General features: G+C 43.4%; 1 protein-coding gene and 1 long non-coding RNA gene across 4 annotated transcripts in view; one reads left to right on the plus strand and one right to left on the minus strand.

Moving 5' to 3' along the window:
• The first annotated feature begins 10,433 nt into the window (after positions 1-10,433).
• Positions 10,434-22,454, plus strand: part of LOC117072455 — a 128,829-nt gene continuing 116,808 nt past the window's right edge. For all 3 annotated transcript variants that reach the window (XR_004432819.1, XR_004432809.1, XR_004432812.1), the window contains exons 1-2: positions 10,434-10,843; positions 12,327-12,485. This is a non-coding gene — a long non-coding RNA (uncharacterized LOC117072455). The remainder of the gene's footprint in view (positions 10,844-12,326; positions 12,486-22,454) is intronic.
• LOC117072191 (neutrophil defensin 4-like) lies at positions 14,253-22,103 on the minus strand. The gene is made up of 3 exons (XM_033192135.1): positions 21,960-22,103; positions 15,465-15,648; positions 14,253-14,487 (listed from the first exon to the last, which is right to left on the minus strand). The coding sequence occupies exons 2-3, from the start codon at positions 15,634-15,636 to the stop codon at positions 14,375-14,377; spliced, it is 285 nt and encodes a 94-aa protein (XP_033048026.1). The 5' UTR covers positions 15,637-15,648; positions 21,960-22,103; the 3' UTR covers positions 14,253-14,374.

Here is a 22,454-nt window from a genome sequence, read left to right on the forward strand (position 1 = left end):
GGAATGTGTGAGGCTGGCTTCTGGGTTGTCCACACCACTCTCTGCTGTGTTGACTTCCTGTTGTCTTCATCAAAGCTCTTTTCCGTGGTATTCTAAAATTAGGTCAGCAGTGGGGACTGGGAGGGCATCTGTGTTAGTCCCTTCCTGGCTGTGACCCGCTGCACTCACTTTCAGTATTAAGGCCCAGCAGCCTGTTGATAAGCTACCCTGTCTCACCACGCGCTGGTGTGGACACAGGGCCCAGCCAGCACGCCTCAAGGTAGATGGAATCCCCACTGGTCAGAGAAAAAGCCATGAGGACACTCCAGCTTTTGGCCTGGGTCATAGCACTGACTCCTCACCCGCTAGTCTGGCTGTTAAGAGGAGAAGGTGCGCTGCCTTCCGGCCTGGGAGGAAGATGGCATTTTGTATCTGTTCCACTGATGCCGCTTAGAACCACACCCCTGAGAATCGTGGCAAACCTTTCACAACCTGGAAAAGGTTGAAAGCAACCATTCCTATTTTTGTTTCTTTTTTATTAAATCTTGCACACACACACACACACACACACACACACAAAAGAATGTACATATCACTGGTGGTTTCTTAGAGGGAACACTCGCCTCTTTGCTTGACCTTAGAGAGTTCAGGCTAAACAATTTGCTAGGACTGTTTGGGTCTAGAAATCCTGAGATTTTTAGGTGAGACCAAATGGGTCTCAGAGGTCCCACAAGGCAGGGGGCCAAGGGGGCAGCAAGACTGGTGCTGTGTGCTCAAACACCTTGTTCCAAAGCCAGTTCTGGGCAGGCTTAGTGGCCACCATACACTCGGCATGAGTGGGATGATTACTTTGTGCTTGGGATAACCAGGCTTGAGCTGGTATGGTCCTCCCTGGGTTATTTGAGGGGGAGTCCTGGGGGACCAGTGCACATTTTAAAATGTACCACTCTCCACCCTCCTCCTCCTTCTCCTAGTGAGTTAGATGGAATAAGGTATCTGGAAATGAGAAAAGAATGCAGTCACTTCTGAGGCAATAAATCCCTACGGTGAGGCTGCTAAACCCAGTGTGCTGGCCGGGCAGCCCCTGCCGCCCTGGGAAGGTTGTGCACAGCGCTGGTCCCACAGGCTGGGTGGGCCTCCCTGCAGCTCTGTGTGAAGGCAGCAGGCACTGGGCTGTGCAGGACTGGGGACAGTGGAGTGAGAGCTGAAGCGTCTCCCTCAGTCTTAAGGAGGGAGGAGGCATCTCAAGCCTCGCGAGGGGTGGTCACTGTTGCAGAGCAGTGGGGTCGGCTGCCCCTCTGAGGAAGCAGTGAGTTCCTGATCTGTAGCAGGCCCAGCAATTCCACCGTTGGAGGAAGTGGGCACTGGACTCATCCCAGCAGAGGAAGAAATTCGGGCCATTTGGGGAACTGGGCCCCAGATGGTGGGTTTAGATTCTAGGGCATTAGTAGGTGCCTGAAGAGCTCAGTGGATGTGGATCTAGAGGCAAAATGAGAAGGGGTGTGTGTGCACGTGGGGAAGGTCTGGTGGTTTGGGAAATGTCCAGTGTCCTGCAGAAATGAAACCTGGACCAGGCTTCTGCACACAGAACACACTCCAATCCATAGGCATTTCCTCAGTAACTCATGAGAGAGCTATTACGGGGAGAGCTGGTTAGATTTGGATGTGGTGTTGTTCCACACAGGCCTCCCAAGTCCATAGTTTTGCATAGCTTGTAGGGCATCCTCATGGTGTGATCTAGGCCCTATGGTTTCCTTGTACTAGAGGGTGTATGTAGCTAATGGGGTTACATGAAGACAAATGGTGTTCCCAGCAAAATACCACTCTATGAAGTCACCTGCAGGGTACTCAACAAAGCATGAGCTAAGAGAGCAACAAAGTGGGGGTCCAAGTACTGGATGTAAGCCAGCACCATGTCCTGGGGGTGGCGAGGTCCCTACCATGTAGCAGTAAGGAGAGCCTGGTTTAGTGGTGACCACACCATCAAGGCGAGATTCCTTGGAGTCCTCTGGTTCTGGTGAGGCTGTGGTTTTTCTTGATAGCCCCTTGGGTTGGGGCACTGTGGTCTGAGGTTGTGACCATCCATGACCCCCACCCCAGTGGATTTTTCTAGGAATTTCTACAAGTGTAGACTTCCAGTGTAGACATGGTTGAAACTGTTCTGTCATACACATGCATTTGCATTTCCAGAGAATATTGAAGTGAGCCTGCACTAGGTTGGAGCTGACTCTCCATAAGAACGTTGACACCATCAGGCTGGAGTAAATATTCTGGGGAAGCTGTGGGTGGGGGTGCAGGTGTGGGTGTGAGAGGAGAGAGGCCTCTAGGAGCAGCAAGGATATTTTCACACAGCTGAGGGTGTCTGGTGGCCCCAGCAGACACAGAGTGTGTGGACCTTGGGCAGGGCCCGGGAACGTGGTTTTGACCTGGTAGGGAAGGGCAGTCGTGGAACACAGCGTGTGTGTTAACATGGGGCAGGGCGGAGGCTGCGTGGGGGTGAGCTCTGAGGACCCTCCACCTCCTAGCTTCTCAGAGAGCACTCCCCTGTCCCTCCCCTCAGCCCTTTGTCCACCATCCTGAAGGGAAGGTCCTGGTGCTGTTGTGCTAAACAGCGACTCCCAGGCCTGCATATCCAGCTGGGACAGGCAGGAGCTCTGAGTCCCTGCCCTTTGTCCCCCTTTCCCAGTCACCTCTCACAAGTTTTATACGTGTCTGCCGTTGGCGTCTGCAGCAATTTTCCAAAAAACTGTGAGGGAATAACTCCCTTATGCTGTTTAAAATGTGTCCCTAAATCATTGACTCTCCTCACACAGAAAAGGAGGTTTACTTGTCTCCTTTTGAATCGAGACTGGGTAACATCTTGACCAACTGAATGCACCTGACTTAGTGCCATGCTGTTTTTCTGGGATCGGGCCTGATGAACTGGTATCTTTTACTTCCCCTCTATTGGATGGTGTTACAACCTAAATGTTTTTGTCCCTCTGAAAATCATATGTTAAAATCTTAAATCATTAGTTGATAGTATAAGAGGTGGGAGCTTTTGGGAGGTAAGAAGGTCAGGAGGGCACAGGCTTTATAAGTAGCACTAACGCCCTTATAGAAGATGCCCCAGAGAGCTCCCTCTTTGGTGAGAGGGTTCACTGGGTGAGAATACAGTGAGAAGATGCCGTCTATGAATCAGAAAGGCAGTTCTCATGACACCAAATCTCCTGGCCCGTTGATTTGGACTTATCTGTCCGTGAGAAACACATTTCTGTTTTTATAAGCAGCTTGGTTTATGGCATTATTTTGCTAGCAGCCCAGACAGACTATGAACGCTGGTGACTTTGGAGCCCAGGTATCGTGCTTGGAGGAAGTGTGAGCGTTGCGCAGGGAGAGGAACTGAGCCCACCTACAAGGACTGGCTAGAGAATGCAAAACATCCTGCTTCCTGGGGGGGAAAAACCCTCTAATTTGCAGTGTTTTTAAATTTCTGTTCTTAAAATTCTCCCAGCTATGGATGATTTAACAATTATTTCACAAAAACTCCTCTCTCATAAGCCAGCATGATCCGACCCCAGCATGTCACACAGTCCCTTCCCTTAGTCTTGGTGGAGCTCCCAGCTGAGCACCAATTGCACCTGTGCAGGAGTGTCTCAGCCCCGAGGTCTTCAGATCCCAGCAGAACCTCTTCTCTGATGCCCCTGGAGGGAGCCAGGCCCCACTTGCAAATGTGTGAGTGAAGACTTAATCATGCTGTTTCAATCCTGTAAATTTTGTGGTGGCTTTTTACAAAGCAGGAGGTGAACAGGGAGAGAAGTTCTCATTGTCATAGAGAGAAGTTGGACTTGAGCACTTTTTGCATGTCAACTTGTGCTTCTCTAAAATATTGATGGATCTTCTCACTTTATTTTCAAAGTGTGATGCAGAGACCATCATGGTGGGTTAATGGGATTGTGGACTTTTTCCAGTGACCAACCGATCCCCTGTCAACTGTTCTTAGTTTAAATTCTTCCTTGGGGAGCAGGGGCGGTATGGGACCCAGGTGTGGTGCCAACCTCCATCCTCAGTGACAGATTCAGAGTCGGCCATGGGACTTGGGCGTTGGCTGGAACAATGGGAAGGAAGTAGGGATTTTCTCCAGGAGATCAGCTACGAAGATCACAGAGAGATGACCATGATTCACATGACTGTCACCTGCGGAGAGAGCCCAAAGTAAGACCAAGAGAAATAAATGGGAAAAAGGTGAAGACAACAATGTGACTCATGCTTCAGTCCTTAAATCAAGCATTTCCTGAAGCCAGAATTCCCCCTCAATTCCAAGATATAGGAGTCAAAATGTTAACTCAGCTTGTCATGGTTTGACGTTTGAATTCAAGACCCCACTAAGATATCTGAAAAACATCAAAAATACCAAACTCAGAGAACCTGAGAGGCAAAGACGGTGCAGCGCACAAGGACAGGAGATGAGAGCAGATGACAGGTGTCTCCGGGAACAGCTTGGGTCTCAGGCTCCCTGGTGATTCCCATGCACAGCCCCGGGGGAGAAGAGCCTTGTTGATGTTGATCAGCAGGGAAGGAGGGACAGCTATGAGAGAGGCTGGAAGAACAGCGGGTGAGTTAGGGATGGAGACCTTCATAGTTGATGTTCAGAGCTGGAGGAATTCCAGGTGGCGGAAGGAGTCAGTGGGTGGCCATGGGTGGAGGGCTGGGGCAAAGAGGAAGCGGGTGTCACTGTCATCCAGAGGACAAAGCACTGAGAGGTTGGGAGGGTGATCTGCCAGGAAATATTAGAATGAACTCTTTCCCTTAGTTTTTATTTTTATGAGTTGTTCAGCTTTTAGTGGCAAAGGAAGAAATACAGAACTTCAGAAAAGGAAACGACTACTTTTCTCATCTCTTACATTCTGGTTTTATTTGTAAGCAGAGTTCAGAACAAACAGAGATACAGAAAAACAACTCCATACTTTTCTTGTAAAAGAAAAATTTCAGCAAGACTTTCAAGCAATGTCAAGGAAACGTTTATTGAAGACTGTTGCAATAGGAGTCAAAACGCTGTAATAGGAAGAGCCCTTGGACTCAACTTACCTCAAGCCAAAGGCAGGAGAATTTAAGCCTTGGGGGGAGCTAGCAGGATGGTTCTGGAGGTCGTTAGGAGGGAAGCTGGCTAGTGTGTTGGAGTAAGGCTCCTATCCTCCCACAGAGACAGAGCTGCTGCCCTCTTGGGTAATTACATTTATAGGGATGAGGCATCTGACTTATTCGTTATTCATTGTTGCACCACACGAGTGGTTCAAGGTAGAAAATCTCTTGTATGTCATCAGTGAGCGTAGAGTGTTCGTGTATCCCAGTGAACAGTTCTGGGTGTTACTTGAGGCCGAGCAAGTTGCCCTGGTTGTTTGGAGACCCTCACACCTCTCCCTGAGTTCTCTGTCCTAGAGTTTGCAGCTGTCATTGCCCACCCTAGACTGCAGTAGCAGAAGCCACATGTGGTGCTCCCAGTTTGCCCTTATCCACACAGAGGAGCATGGATGCTCCATCCTCATGTGACCCTTTCCCTTGGATTATGGATGCTCCTCAGCACATCAGCCTGAATACTACTCCATCCTTCTCTCTGGCAACATCCATTCCTCCAAATTCAGTGGCAGTCTACCTGACCTTGCATATTTCTTGCCCTGATATTATTCTCTCCACCGAACATTGTACTCTACCCCTTCTTTTAATCTACCCACATTTTAAGTACCTCTGTGTTTCACCATGAAGTCTTTTCTTGCACTCAAAACCAAAATAGTCTTTTTCTTTCTTCTAAACTCCTATTCCTTCGTGAAGCCACATTTTCCCAAGGATATTTTTATGTATTTCAGCCTTCAATGTTTTTCATTGGCTTTTTTTTCATGCTGTCACAAAGCCTGATATGTGGACTGCATTGCTGCTGTAGTTTTCATTTTTTCCTATGCAGTTTAGTAATAATAACCTAATTTTATATCATTATGTGATAGGAATGTAATTAATTTTATCATAATTAATTATTGTCTCTTATGATGTGCTCGGCGGTCATCTGAACACTGCGTCCAGTAATGAGCAAAACATGCATCCTCCCTTCTAAGTGGGAGAAATGTTACAGAGAGTAAGTGGTGTGCAGAATGTGAGACCGTTCAATTCTACAGTTAAAAATAAGAGAACAAGTGGGATGGAGATTACTCAGGAAAGTTGCTGCAATTTAAAATTGAGAAATCAGGAAAGATGTCAGTGACAAAGTCAAATTTTAGGAGAGACCCCAGGTCTGGGAAATGAGCCAGGTATACTTTCGGTGAAATGCATATGCCCTCTGGATAGAGTCAACCTGACCCAGCCCAGAATTTGGAACAATATGGAACGTTAGTTCAGGGACCTCAGGACTTTGAAGCAGTGGCGGTTACTAGAAACCAAGGGAGGCTCCTGGCCTTCACAATCTGAAGTTCTTTGTGTTTCCTTCACCATCTAAATAAGGGAAAGGATGGGTATATTTGCCTGTCAGAATGCCTGTGTCGTCCCTGGGATCTGTGTTGGGTTCCCCAGCTGTGCAGTGTTTCAGTGAGGTGCCTGGACACCTGAACTGCCTCTTCAGAAAGACAGAGCCCCAGTCTGGGGCTGAGACTTCCTCAGAATCTCATGGGGTGAACGTGGGAAACACCTGCTCCCTTCTCCTGGGCTCTGGGCATTTGCGATTGGTGTTGGTGGTCACAGCAGTGTCTGGCCCTTGAGATGTTTTGGTCAAGTATGGTGAAAACCCACTTGAAATGTTGTCCCTTTCTTTGAAATCTTCAATCTCTCTGTCTCACTCAAACTCCTTGTGTCATTTTACCAGTGACCACCTAAGAGTAGGTATGGCTTGAATATAGGTTTTGTTATGTTCTCTTTCTAATTTCATTTGTTTCAAGCAATCTTTAAATTTCCTTCTTATTTTTTTATTGATCCATTGGTCATTCAGGAACATGTTGTTTAATTCCATGTGTCTGTGCAGTTTCCAAAGTTCCCCTTATCATTGATTTCAAATTGTATTCGACTGTGGTCAGAATACTACTTGATATAATTTTGATATACTTGATACAGTTTTTACTCAAAAATTTGTTGAGAGTTGTTTTTTGGACTAACATACGATCTGTTCTGGAGAATGTTCCATGTGCTGATGAGAAGAATATATTCTGCATCAGTTGGATGAAATATTCTGTAAATGTCAGTTAGGTCCATTTGGGCTAGAGTGTAGTTTAACTCTGACGTTTGGTTTTGTTAATTTTCTGTTTAAATGATCAGTTCTTTACTGCAAGTGAGTTGTTGGGAGTTTCCTATTATAATTGTATTGCAGCTTATCTCTTTAGATCCATTAATATTTGCATTTGAAGGCTCTTTGAATTTTTATATCCTTTTGCTGAATTGACCCTATGTGACTATGTAATGACCTTGTTTGCTTCTTTTTGTAATTTTTGACTTGAATTCTATTTTGTCTGATAGAAATGTGGCTACCTTTGCTCTCTTTTGGTTTCCATTTGCATGGAATATCTTTTTTCATTCCTTCACTTTCAATCTATTTGTGTCTTTATAGATAAAGTAATTTTCTTGTAGGGAACATATAGTTGGATCTTGATTTTCAATCCATTCAGCCAACGTATGTCTATAAATTGAAGACGTTAGTTTATATTTAATGTTATTATTGATAGGTAAGAACTTACTATTGCCATTTTGTTACTTGTTTTCTGGTTGTTTTGTAACTCATCTCTTCCTTTTCTTTCTTCTTTTATAACTTTCCTCCTTAGCAGTTAAATGATTTTCTCTGGTAGTGCTTTAATTCTTTGCTTTTAAAAAAGTGTAATCCAGGCTGGGCTCGGTGGCTCCAGCCTTAATCACACCACTTTGGGAGACCAAGGCTGGTGGATCATGAGGTCAGGAGATCAAGACCATGCTGGCTAACACGGTGATGCCCCGTCTCTACTAAAAATACAAAAAATTAGCCGGGGGTGGTGGCGGACACCTGTAGTTCCAGGTGCTTGGGAGGCTGAGGCAGGAGTATGGAAAGAACCTGGGAGGTGGAGCTTGCAGTGAGCTGAGATCATGCCGCTGCACTCCAGCCTGTGTGACAGAGCGAGACTCTGTCTCAAAAAACAAAAAGAAGTGTATGCATTATAGGCTTTTGCTCTGGGGTTGCTATGGAGATTATAAAATGTGTATAAGAAGTTACTTTGAACTAATGACAAATTGACTTTGATCACAAATAAAGTAGAACAAGCTAACAAAGAGAGAAAAACCTACAAAACTCTATACTTTAACTCCCTCCCCCTCAACATTTAGACTTTTTTTGGTCTCAATGTATGTCTTTTTATATTGCCTATCTCTTAACAAATTGTTTTACTATTTTTGATAGATTTACCTTTAAGTATTCATATTAGAGATATGAGAGATCTACGTACCACAATTATAGTATTAGAATATTCTAAGATTGTCTGTGTACTTACTTTTACCAATTAGTTTTATACCTTCAGATGTTTTCTTATTGCGTGTTGGCACCCTTTTCTTAAAGACTAAAGAATTTCCTTCTATAGTTTTGTATTAAGACAGACAGTAATGGTAATGAATTTCCTCAGTTTTTGTTTGTCAGGCACAACTTTATTTCTACTCCATATATGAAAGATAGCTTTGCTGGGTACAGTATTTTTGGTGGGAAGATTTTCCCTCAACCTGCTCCCAGCACTTTGAGCATATCATCCATCTCCTTGTTGGTCTGTAGGATTTTCACTGAGAAGTTTGTAGCCAGATGAATTGGAGCTCCTTTCCGTGCAATTTGCTTGTTTCTTCTTGTTGCTTTTAGAATCCTCTCTTTGTCCTTTGAGAGTTTAATGACTATATGCCTTATGATAGTCTTACTTATGTTGAATCTGTTTGATGATCTTTGACCTTCCTGTACCTAGATATTTATATCTTTCTCTATATTTGGAAAGTTTTCTTTCTTATTATTTATTTAAGTTTAGTAGCCCTTGCCCTCTCTCAACTCCCTTTTGAAGGTCAATGACTTTTAGATTTGCTCTTTTGAGGTATTTTCTATATTTAATTGATATTCTTCATTCTTTTTCCCTTTTCCTGCTCTTACTTTGTATTTCCAATAACCTGCATTGAGCTTACTGAATTTTTTTTACTTGATCAATTCTGTTCTTGAGAGTCTGATAGTTTTCTGCCAGGGAGTTTATTTCTCAGTTCCAGGGTTTCTGTTTGATTTTCAGAAAACTATTTTGATCTCCTTGCTAAATTTTTCTGATAAATTTCTGAATTACTTTTCTGTGTCATCACAAAGTTTGCTGAGTTTCCTAAAAACTGCTGTTTTGAATTATTGAACATTGCCATGTTCTTAAGGTTGGTGACTGGCTCCTTTGTCCATCGGGGGAGGTCTTCATTTTCTGTTTACTATTGTTTCTCATGCAACATCAGGTATACCGAAAGACTAAAGGATGGGTTTCCATGTAGCAGGCCTCCATTTCTTCATCTCTGAAATCTAGATAATTGTCTCTCTCCTACCTCATGTGTAGTAGGGAAAGGAATTGGTGTGATGCCTAACACAATGGCAGCAATGAATGGATATTAACCAATATTGCCATATTTCCTTGATCCTAAGATGGTTGCTGTTATATATATATATATATAGTTTCCATAACTGAATACCTAAGACTGGGTAACTTATAAAGAAAATACACTCTTTTCTTACAACTCTGAAGGCTGGTAAGTCTGAGGTTTAGAGGCTGCATCTGGTGAGGGCCTTTGTGCTGATAAGGAATCTCTGTAGGCCTCAGTGGTACAGGGCATCACATGATGAGTCGGGACACACTGAGAGGAACTGGCTTTTACAAGAGACTGACAGCAGACTCACTCTTGTGACAATCTACTAACATGTTAGTTCATGAATGGGTTAATCCATTCAGGGGCATAGAGCCCTCAAGACCCCATCAGCTCTTAAAGACCCCACATTTTAATAGTGTTATATTGAGGGTTCAGTTTCAACATGAACTTTTGGAGGACATACTCAAATTATAGTAATACCAATTACATAATTATAGAAGTTTATCAAAATAAATCCAAGCAAAACAACTATCAGATTACTTGTACACACAGATATAAGATGGATCAAAAACTTCAGAAGCAAGGCTGGATGTGGGGGCTCAAACCTGTAATCCCAGCAGTTTGGAAGGCCAAGGTGGGTGGATCACCTGAGATTGGGAGTTTGATACCAGCCTGGACAACATGGTGAAACCCTGTTACTGCTAAAAGCATAAAAAATTAGCTGGGTGTGGTTGCATATGCCTGTAGTACCAGCTACTTGGGAGGCCCAGGCATGAGAATTGCTTGAACCTGAGAGGCAGAGGTTGGAGTCAGCTGAGATCACACCACTGTACTCCAGCCTGGGTAACAGAGTGAGAGTCTGTCCTTGTTAAAAACAAAACAAAACAAAACAAAAGAAAGACAGTTTCAAGCATTTAATCTATGAAAAACATGATATAGAATATGATAGAACTAGGATATTGTTGAAGTCCTTCTAAAGAACTGGAATAAGACTGAAATACAGAGAGTTAGAAGATTGCTCAGTAAAACTGAAAGTCCAGTGTGATGGTTAATTTTATGTGTCAACTTGGCTGGTTTGCAGTGGAGCAGATATTTGGTGAAACATGATTCTGGGTATTTATGTAAGGGTGTCTTATTGGATGTGATTAACATTTAAGTTGGTGGACTTTCCGTGAAGTAGATTGTCTTGTTTAATGTAGGTGGTCCTCATCCAATCCGCTGAAGGCTTGAAAAGGGAAAAGGTTGACCTTCCCTGGGCAAGAAAGAATTCTGCCGACAGACAGGCTCCAGACTTGAACTGCAAGTGTGACTCTTCCCTGGGCCTCCAGCTTGATGGCCATCCTGGAGATTTTTGATTTGCTAGCTCCTTAGTCACATGAGGCTTTTACTTGAAAACAATCTGTCTATACATACACATTATTTTGGTTCTGTTTCTCTGGAGATCCTGACCAAGACATAGAGTTTAGGTAGACACTTGATTTGTGTGGTCACCTGAATTTTCTGCAGCAGAGAACAGGAAGATCTGCAGTTAGACTGACTGGGGTTGGGACATGAGAATGAGGATGTGTGGGATGGAAAGACGAGGAGATATATGTAGGACACAGTTGAAATGAGAGTGAAGTGCCTTTTATCAGACCTTTTTGTTTGGGTCCATGCTGAGGCAAGAATTTCCATTAGCAGTTAGAAAAAGCCTCCCATTGCCTGAAGGAAGGGTGAAGAACATGTTCTGTTTATCATGGTTTTTGCATAACCTGCTCTCTTCCTGACCAGAGACTTGATGCTCAATGTAACAGCTTTGTGCCTGAGGAACATTTATTTTGTTTCTTACTGTAAGTTTCACTCACAGTAGAGAGTAGGGTATTCTCCCCCATGACCTTGGAGTCCTACTCCATGGAAGTTATTCATATCCCCTGATCACTGTGCTAATATAAGACAAGAGTTTTAGCTTCAAGGGAAAACTGGACATTGAAGAGATCTGCCTGGAAAACCTAGAGTTGTTTATACTGCAGCTGCTCTGAACGGAGCAGCAGAGCCTCTAACAAACTCCCGCTTTGTAGCTGATGTTTACATAAAGGCTGATGAGGAACAGGAGATACTATTCAAGATTCTTATAAAAACAGAACCCATTGGCCCAGCACAGTGGCTCATGCCTGTAATCCCAGCACTTTGGGAGGCCGAGGTGGGGAGATCATTCAGGGTTAGGAGTTCGACACCAGCCTGGCCAACATGGTGAAACCGCATCTCTAATAAAAATATGAAAATGAGCTGGGTACAGTGGCACTTTCCTGTAATCCTAGCTACTCGGGAGGGTGAGGCAGAAGAATCACTTGAACCTGGGAAGTGGAGGTTACGGTGAGCCAAGATTGTGCCACTGCACTCCAGCCTGGGCAACAGAGGAAGACTCCATCTCAAACAAAACAAAAGAAAACAAACAAACAAAAACACCCAAGAAACAAAAAGCAGAACACATCAAAAAGAAAGGGCAGAGACCAAACAACCAGTGAATTTTGGCTGTGAGTAAAGCAGTTAAATAGAGGAGCATCACAGTGACTTTTAGGCAATCAGGTGAGACTTGGAAAATGCTTCCCTTTCACCCTACACACCAACCTGACCTAAGTTCACAGACTTTGTAGAGTGACTTTATCTTCCCAAAAAATGTACTTGTATTCAGCATCTGAGGTCTCTCCACTACCCATTCTGGTTCCTGCTGCCAGAAAGCCTCGCCTCTTGGGTGGTGCATGAGAATGCTCGCCCTCCTCTACCGTGCTGTCTTGCTGGCCCTCCAGTTCCAGGACCAGGTGTGACAGCAAGAGTGGAAGAGAGTCCTGCTGAGAAGGGTTGCTGAGGCAGAGAACCAGCCCTGACCACCTATCTCCCTGTAAAGTGGAGAGCTCTCCCTAAGGACCATCAGATGAGGAAAGGCAGCACCAGCCTGCACTAGCTTGGTAGGTTCTTTAATATTGAAAGGGCTTTTGTGCACAGAGAAAAATCTCATCACTGTTTACACTAAGTTTAAACCAGTTCTTGAGTATTAAATATTGATACAACGGTGGTTATTTAAATTCCCTTCATCTACATTGATGTCATACATTTAGTATGCCTGGTTGTTTTTAGACACATCTAACACCTTAAACAATAGATAAACATATTCCTGAATGATGATCACAAACTTATTCATTCATTATACCAAAAGTGATATAGAGGGCCCATATCATGGATTTAATATCTTTTCTTATTTATTTTGATTTTACTCCTTCCTATGATTTTCTTGATCTTCCGAGACCCCAGATTACTAAACGAGGTTGCAAGTCTAGGGTCAAACAGCTGACCCTTGATCAGGAAACAGTGCTTTGTATGTGTCTAAGATGAATCAAAGTCAGGCTAGTTGTTATTTATTATCAGGTTGAGACTTTTTGTTGTTGTTGTAATAAAAATGTTTGTTTGGTTTTTTTTCATCATGTCATGGCACTGTTCAGTCCCTGTCTTTTATATAAATTTTAATTCTAGAAACTTGCCTTTCTCACAAATGTGTTGTTGCACAGTTTTTGCACAGCCGTAAGTGTATGGCCAATTGTCTTATCATTATGATTATTGACTTGATTCATTGACATAATTAAAAACATATTAACATATATTTTCTCACTAGCATTTTATTAAAATGAGTGTAGCTTTATTATAATGAATAGAATTTATATGCTTGAAGGGATGGAGAGTTGAGACCAACTCCTTCATTAAAAATTGGTCTAATTAACCTTTTGGGGAACAGTAAGGGACCATTTGTCTCATTGGTTATTGGGCCTCAACCTCTATGGTCACCAGTTTCTGAACTCTTCTGCTATCTGGTTGTTAATTGAATCACTGATGCTTGTCAGTCTTTCCTGTTTTTGGCACAGTTTTAACTTTTTCCTTGTTAAACTTTATTTTATTCTATCTTGTTGATACAGTTATATATCACTTACCAAAATAGAGTGAAATAAAGCTTAATGTATAGCATATGTATTTAACACATCTGCTTAAAAGTTCAAAAATTATGTGTAGCAATGCTTTCCCACTTTTTAAAATTAAAGGACAAGTGAACATAGCCCATCAGATCTATCTTTCCTTTGAGCCAACAACCACTTTTTGCCTCTCATTGTAAACTTCTATTGTTTGAGTATCATTAGGAATGCATTGAACTTTTAAGTTTCAAACTATTCCAATGAACACTTATATCCTGTCAGGCATGGTGGCTCAAGCATGAAATCCTAGCACTTTGGGAGGCTGAGGAGGGCAGATCACTTAAGCTCAGGAGTTCAAGACCAATCTGGGTAACATGGTGAAACCCTGTCTCTCCAAAAAGTACAAATCATTAGCAGGGTGTGGTGGCACATGCCTGTCGTCCCAGCCACTCAAGAGGCTGAGGTGGGAGGATCATTTGAGCACAGGAGGTCAAGGCTACAGTGAGCCGAGATTGCACCACTGTACTCCAGCTCGGGTGGCTCAGTGAGACACTGTCTCACATAACAACAACAAGAAGAACCCAATTATATTCATTTTCACTATTTTGTTATTGCTCTATGACGCTCAAATTGTGCATCATTGGAATGCAAAGACCAGTTAACTTAATGTGGATCAGAATTCTCCATACAAAGGAAACATACAAACCGCCATATAAAAAAGCAAAAGGGGGAAAAAAAGGAAAAAGAAAAGAAAATTGAAAAAGTCAAACACCCTAAGTTTAATGCTTGAACTTTATTTTCGAGAGAAAAACTTAGAAAGATACAAGGTACAGAGGGTGAAATGTTTTTCTTTCTTCAGTACCTTGGATTGAATCTTGCACTGCTTTGGTTTCTATCTAGGAAGCTCTGCGACAGCAGAGTGTGTACCTGCGGCCGCACCTCCCGGAGTAGAACTCACGCCTCAAACAACGGCCTATTCGGCAAATGCATGCGAGTCTTGCCTGAGAACCTGTGGAAAGAAGAGAGGGTCAGGCACAGCGAGGGAGGTGGGGAAAAGGACAGGCAGAGCCAGACTAACTGAGATAGTCTAAACAAGAGACACTGTTATCAGTCATGTTAGGATGGAGAAAATTCATGTCTTTGTCATAAATGACAAGAAATCGTACTAGCTATGTGTTAGTCATGCAAGATCATAGCTCTTTCCCCATCTGAGTCTATTCAGGACATGTTTATTACCTGCTCCCTGGTAAAACGATATACCTCTCAACCTCAGGGTTACCTACTCTTCATTCTGCTTAGTCCATACCCCTAATCTTGACCTCCATGTATGATCTCCATGTCCTAACAAGGCTCCCTAATGCACCTGGATCAGTTTCTGAGATGCTGCATTGTGCATGCTCATGTCATGGACTCAAATACTTGGGTGCTCAAGGAGTCTTTGAAGACCTTCCAAATTCAAATTCTTCCTTCCCTCTCTCTCTCTCTCGCTTTTTTTTTTTTAACATTTTACTTATTTCCTTATTTTAATTGACAAATAATAATTGTGTATATGTATGAGACACAATATGTTGTTTGGATCTACGTATATATTGTAGAAAGATTTAATCAAGCCCATTAGCCTACATTGAAACACACCCACAGGTTCCTCTCTAGGTTCTAAAAGCTTTGCCAATGGACAAAGTAAAATATTCTCTCTATAACTAAGTCTACCCATTCAGACCTACAAATAATTAGTCAGTGTAGCTCTTTCTATCTTAAAAGTAGCAAATTTCACAGAAATATCTTGAAACTAAAAGTCTTAGAAGAAAGAAAATCTTTTAGATGTGTTTGGTTCTCACTGATTAATTCAGAGATGAGAAAATCAAGGTCCAGGAAGATTAAGTAAAGTCACTCAAGTGAGGTAGACCTTTCCACACTTGACGCCAGAGCCTGTCTCCAATCCTTTTGTTCTAGATTTTGCAGATCTGCAAGATTGATGTCTCCTACCTGAGGCTCTAAGAGTAGAGAGTCCATTTTCTTCAAAGGAGACAGCAAGGTCCTGGTCTTCTTCCCCAGGCTGCTCCTGGGTTGCAGTGTCATCAGCTGTTTCCTGGAGTGACTTAGCCTGAGCCAGCAGGGCAAACAGGAGAATGGCAGCAAGGATGGCAAGGGTCCTCATGGCTGGGGTCACCTGGAGGAGGGAGAGCAGGTGTGGATGTGTGGAGAGTGAGGAGTGAGCCTGGATTTATAGCTCTGCTGGGAGAAGGCCTGAGACAGAAGCTGTAGTGAGAGGAGGTGGGCATGTGATTGGGAGGGGAAGGGCTGCCTTTGCCCTCAAGATCCCTTTGATGCTCCTCTTTCTCCCGGCTTTCATTACAGAGTGAGTCTGTATGCTTAATGCCTCTTCTTGATCCAAGCTGTTAATGATGATAAGGACACTACTATCCTGTTCTGTTTCCCATATGCTTGAGTATGTGCTTGGTCTGATCTCCTGACCTTGTGATCCACCTGCCTTGGCCTCCCAAAGTGCCGGGATTACAGGCGTGAGCCACTGAGCCCGGCTGATATAGTGATTTCAATTTTTTGGAGATATACCCAGAAGCGGGATTGCTGGGTCATATGGTAATTCTATGTTTAGTGCTTTGAGGGACCTCCATACTATTTTCCAAAATGGCTGTACTAATTTACATTTCCACCAATGGTGTACAAGGGTCCCCTTTTTTTATATCCTCACCAACACATATTATTTGTCTATTTGTTAAAAGCCATTCTAACAGATGATGACCTCTTTGTGATTTTAATTTGCATTTTCCTGATAATTAGTGATGTTGAGTATGTTTTCCATATATCTGTGGGCCAGGTTTATTGCCCATTTTTAAATTGAGATATTGGTCTTCTTCTTATTGAGTAGTTTGACTTCCTTATATATTTGGGATATTAGCCCCTCATCAGATGTATGGTTTACAGATACTTTCTCCTAATCCATGGATCATCTCTTCACTTTGTTTCCTTTCTGTGCAGAAGTTTTTTAGTTGATGAAAGCTCCTTTGTCTATTTTTGCTTTTGTTGTCTTTGCTTTTGGAGTCCTGTGGTAGAAATAATTGCCCAGAGAAATGTCATAAGGATATTCCCCCATGGTTTCTTCTAGTAGATTTACAATTTTGGGTCTTTTATGCAAGTCTTTAATCCATTTTGAGTTGTTTTTTGTGTATAGTGTGGAATAAGTGTCCAATTTCATTCTTCTGCTTGTGGATATCTAGTTTTCCTTACACTTTTTATTGAAGAGACTGTCCTTGCCCCATTGTGTGTTTGTGGCATCTTTGTTGAAGATCAAATAATCATAAATACTTGGGTTTAGTTTTGGGCTTTCTCCTCCTTTCCTTTGGTTATTGTGTCTGCTTTTACGCCAGACCATGCTGTTTTGCTTACAAGAACTTTATGATACATTTTAAAATCAGAGAGCATGATGCTTGTATCTTTGTTATTTTGTTCAAGATTACTTTGGCTATTCGCTGTCATTTCTGATTTCATACCAATTTTAGTATTTTTTTAATACTGTTTTTCGTGTCCTTTATTCTGAGTCTAATCTTGCCTCTCCTATACTCAGGGCTGGGACAAAAACAGGATTTCCATCCGTGATATGGACATTCACTCTTAGAAGGCATGTACTCCCTGATCGATGATTTAATTATTTAACATAAAAATTAATTTAACTGTGCTACAAAGTAGAGGGCAAGGAAATTGGCCTGAAAGAAAATACTTAAGATAACAACAGAATCTGGTTTTATAATAGGGTTTTGTATTCCAGGATATTCCAGGGAACAAATAATGCTTAGAAGTGTGTTTATTACTGGTAACAGTCAAGCAGATGGGAGACAGGAAGAGTGATAGGGGCCTTCATGAACATGAATAGCAGGTGTTTCAGTGTAGCCGCTGGATTGGAGAACTGTCAAAGGTCTGAACTATCAACCCAAAGGATGCCACTATCCCACAGCCACACAGGTTTGGGATAGCTCATTGCCCTGGGATGCTGCTTCCTCCAGACTGCACAGAGCTGGGGTCTTTTCACTCCCTTGGTCCTCAAACTCCTTCGGTCCCTTGAGAGACATTGACCTATAGGAGGCTCATCGCCCTGAGGACCCTTGTCCTTCTCTGGAGCCTCTTGGAGAAAGTGCACCAGATCCTAGCCTTGGAGCAACCTGGGACAGAGGACCCAGATGTAGGTGTCCTCTTTGCAGGAATGAAAACTGCATTATGGGCTTTGCGTAAGACAGCAGGTCAATGTGCTGTCTGTTGGGAGCTGTGGTCTCAGTGGTGTCATCAACTAGCTGTTGGATCATTAGTGAATGACTTCACCTATCATGGTCTCTGCCTTTCGACTCTAAATTGGGAGCAATAGATTCTCTCCAAGGGGTGTTGGGTGCAAAAATTTGGTTTTCCGGCCTGTGCATGTCAGTCTGAGCAGCTTCGGCCTCAGAGACTAAACCAGATCTATTAGAGTTTGGAGTCTGCACTTCAGGGTGTGTGTGCACCTGTGCGTATGCTTGTATGTTTATATGTATGTGTGCATGTGTGGTGACGGGAGTGTGTTGGGAGGTGGAAACTGAGGATGTATGTGTTGTACGTGTGCATGTGCATGTCTCTGAGTCTGAGTGCCTGTGTGCAGGGAGAGGGGACTGTGTGATATAAATGACAGAGAGCATGAAAGGAAGAACCAGATCTTAAATGGCCGACAGGTGGCCAGTTATGATCTCTTTATTCTGCTCTAATAGGATCTGTGAGGTATATTTTCCGTGAGCGGACACACTCCTCCTCTGGGCTACTCTGATCTGATTTCCTGTACCCCGAAACCCAGCCCTGTGCCCAATACGCTGCTCCATCTTCCTCAAGGTCACTAGGTGAGGGGCACCTGCAGTTGCAGACCCACCTGTTGTCACTGGGCATCACTCTGGGACCTGTATGCTCAGCGACACCTGCTACAGGCTCAGCTGTCCTTGTGCTTTGTTAATTGAGACCCAAATCAAGGCAAGATTGCATTTGAAAACCTGGAAACGAACAATTAGTGTCTTTACCTTGTGCTTTATCTTCTCTCTATCTCCAAAAATGAGTTTTCACAGTAAGCTCAATGTATTTGGGCCATGTAGTCTCCCCTTTTCTTTCCCTTATGTTTTTCTTTACTTGTTTTTCTTACGTTTTTGTTTCTATTGTCCTGGTCATTTTCATAGAGATGTCGATGCTGCACTTTCTACCCTGAGGAGCTGGACCTCAGGGTAGAAAGGTCTACTTGTCCAGGTCACTCAGGGCCAGGACAAAAAGAGGATTTCCACCCATAATATGGACATTCACTCTTAGAAGGCATGTACTCCCTTGACGGATGAGTTAATTATTTAACATAGGAATTAACTTAACTGTGTTAAGAAAGTAGGGTGCAAGGGAATTGGCCTGGAAGAAAGTAAGATAGCAAGAGAATCTGGTAGTATAATAGAGGTTTTGTATTCCAGGATATTCCAGGGGACAAATGATGCTTAGACATGACCATATTTGTTGCTGGTAACAGGCAAGCAGATGGGAGACAGAGAGAGATAGGGTCTTTCGTGAACATGAGGACCTCTGGCTCCTCCTTGTGGGCACCTACAGCCCAGTTTTGCACTATTGAATGAACCTTCCACACTTGTTCAGAGGCTGCTGGACATCAATTGCAAGAGCACAGCTGTGGGGGCATCCTATGTATCCACAAAAGTAGTGCTTCTGAAAGAAAGGACGATGAGCTTCCCATCCTCTTTAGGAAAGAGGCACTACTTCTGTGGATACATGGGATATGTGTGCTTAGTCCCTTATTTGTTCATTCCTGGAGAACCATGGAGATCAGTGCCTGTCAGGACTTAGTACCCGGTTGTTGCATCTTGAAAACGGCTGGGAAAGAGCCTCGCTAGACAGGGGTATTGACCAGCTCTCAAAAAGGGGTGCTCAGGGGCAGCGCTGATGAACAGTATAAAGCAGAGCTGCCATCTTGCTCTGGCTGTGAGGAAAGTGGACATTCTTGGGGAAACTGCTCATACGGGGCGGTCTATCAATGCAGATGTGAAAATGAAAGCCGGCCTCTGACGTTTCAGGTAAAGACACAGGAGAGACGCACCATCTGGACCATGCATCAGCAGGCCACCCTCCTTCCCAGGAGGCAGGGACCCTGGATGGGATGGGGGAAAAGGTGGGTGCCCACTTTCTCAGAGAGGGTGTCAGGCTGAGGAAGCCAGAGTTTTTGCAGAAGAGAAATTTACCACCTTGATAAACTTTCACTGCCCTCTGGGCTCCAGACACTGACACAATTTGGAAGAGTTTGTCTTGTGGCAACCATTGTGCTTTGTGCACTAGCTCTGAGCTGTATCTGGAGGACAGACATGAATGATGTTCATCTCTCACTATTCATTCTTACTGTCTCATTTGAGACTTTGCAATCACTGCCAAAGAATTTTCTCTTGTCCAGGATTCTGCCAGTGCTCTGAGCTGATGAGCTGATGAGCCATGGAAACCCTGTATGTTGGCATCTGGATTAGTCAGCTCAGAATACCATAACAAATTTCCACAGACTGGGTGGCTAAAACAACAGGAACTTGTGTTCTCACAGTGCTGTAGACTGGAACTCTGAAGGTGTTAGCAGGGCTGGTGTCCTCTGCAGCCTCTCTCCCTGTCTGGTAGACAGCTGTCTTCTCCCTGTGTCCTCACGTTGTCTGTCCTCTGGGTGTGACTGTGTCCTAACCTCTTCTTGTAAGAATTCCAGTCATATTGGGTTTACTGCCCACTCTCATTACCTCGTTTTAACTTAATGACTTCTTCAAAGACTCTCCAGATACAGTACCACATTCTGAGATACTAGGGGTTAAGTCTTCAACATATGAACTTTGGGGTAACACAGTTCAACCCCTAACAACCTCCTCTGAAAAAAGTCTGGTAGCTGGTGTGGACAGTAGTGGAAGTTGAGGACAGAGGTGGTCAAGAGCCAGGGCTCATACCTGCAAACCGTGATAAGACCTTGATATTTTCAGTGGAAAATAGACTACAGTGGATCAAAGTATCAGTAGGAGCCCCGTTACAAGGGGGCTGTGGAAGCTTGGGTAGAAGTCAGTGTATATTGCACCAGGGTGCCAGCAGTTCAGGGATAAGAAGTGGCCTCATTCAAAATTTATGTTGAAGGTACAGTGGCAACAGCAGTTGCTGATGTAAGAATATGGAATATGAGGCTATGTGAAGAAAATTTTTATTTTTTGCCCTGAACAATTGCAGAGAGACACTAGCGCCATTTTCTGAAATGACAACACCTGTATGTGCACGTGGTACCTGCAAGCTGGGGAGATGTACAATGAAGAGTTTGAGACACTAGGGGTGAGATAACCTGTCAGAGATTCTAGTGGACGTATCAGGACATGGGTTCTGGAGTCTGGAGTTCAGCTGGGTGGTTGGAACTGAAGATATAAATGGAGGAAACATTCCGAAATTGACAGCATTTAGCACTATAGATTTGGAAAAGTTTACATGGAGAATGAATTAAAGAGAAGATTAAAATTTAAGTAATATTGGGTGATTGCCTTAGTGAATTACATGGACATTGAATAATATTGGGTGATTGCCTGAATGAATTCCATGGACTTTGGGTTTAAAAGTTTGATTTCAACATTATTGTAGAGTCTGGAGAAATTTTGACAAGCTGTTTCTGAAAGCAGCTTAGGCTAAGACAGCTCAGCTAAGTGGCTGTGATTTTTTTTCTAGTTGTCTGCTCGTGCCTGTGGGATGAACTGTATACATTAACTAATCTTTCAAGGCTTTCATTGCTGCACTACTGTGCACAGTCCCTAGCAAAGTCTCTCCTTGGGAAGCCAATGGCAGGACTCTAATTCCTAGAATGAAAAAGACCTAAATGCAGCACCCGAAACCATAAACTACTAGAAGTGCATATAAGGATAAAGCTTTTGATATTGATGTAGGTAATGATTTCTTGGCTATGGCACCAAAGGCACAGGCAATAAAAGGGAAAATAGGCAAGTGCGGCTGTATTGAATGCTAAAGCATCTGCACAGCAAAGGAAACAATCAACCACGTGAAAAGTTCATCCAGAAAATGAGAGAAAATATTTGCAAAACCTACATGGTAGAAGGGGCAAATATCCGAATACATAAGGAAGTCAAACAACTCAATAGCAAAAATCAAACAACCTGATTGAAAAACAGACCAAGGACCTGAATAGGCTTTTCTCAAAAGAATGTTCCAAAGACCTGCGATTGTCTCTACTGGACATGTCAACTAGGACACTTGTGTTTAGAAGGAAACTGCTTGAGTTTCTCTATTAACTTAGCTGAAAGCCATTGTCCCCAGCAGCCACCAGAGATCCAGACAGACGTTCCCAGCAGGGATTTACCCTGGGGTAATCCCCACAGTCAGAGGTCAGATTGGAGGCATAGCTTCAATGATGAAAACTCAGTGTAAAAGTTTAAGTTTTGTATTACTTACAGCTCTTCTAGCTAGGCAGGGTGACCAGAGAGGGCAGACAGCAGTCCTCTGTCCCAGGTCTTCTGTAGCAAGGAGCAGCCGTGCACAAGTGGACTTCCCCTATTTCAAGGTCTTTTGGTATGAGGTTTCCTAATTTCCACAGTTACTTTCTGTTGGATTCATTCAACAATTGTGGTGTCAAGAACGGTTGAGAAATTTGGTGTGAAGGTGAGGTTAAAGTAGAACTCCGCAGAGGAACCCCTCGTCTCCCTTGGCCAGCCCTGACCAGGCCTGGGCAGCAACCAACGTTGGATTCTCCATGGCTCCGGACACAATTGATCGTGTGCTGCATTGGCCGTGGCTGAGGTGAACTACCTGCACCAAGGGAGTATTTAAAGCCTCCGGGACAGCCTGGTTGCATATCGTAGTATACTCCCTATAAAGACACTCGGATAGGAATGCCACCCAGACAGAAGAGGATTTGGAATCTGTTTCTGAAGCAGTGTCCCAAGGACC

This window comes from Trachypithecus francoisi, unplaced genomic scaffold (assembly GCF_009764315.1).
Source record: "Trachypithecus francoisi isolate TF-2019V2 unplaced genomic scaffold, Tfra_2.0 Contig00164, whole genome shotgun sequence".
Taxonomy (NCBI): domain Eukaryota; kingdom Metazoa; phylum Chordata; class Mammalia; order Primates; family Cercopithecidae; genus Trachypithecus; species Trachypithecus francoisi.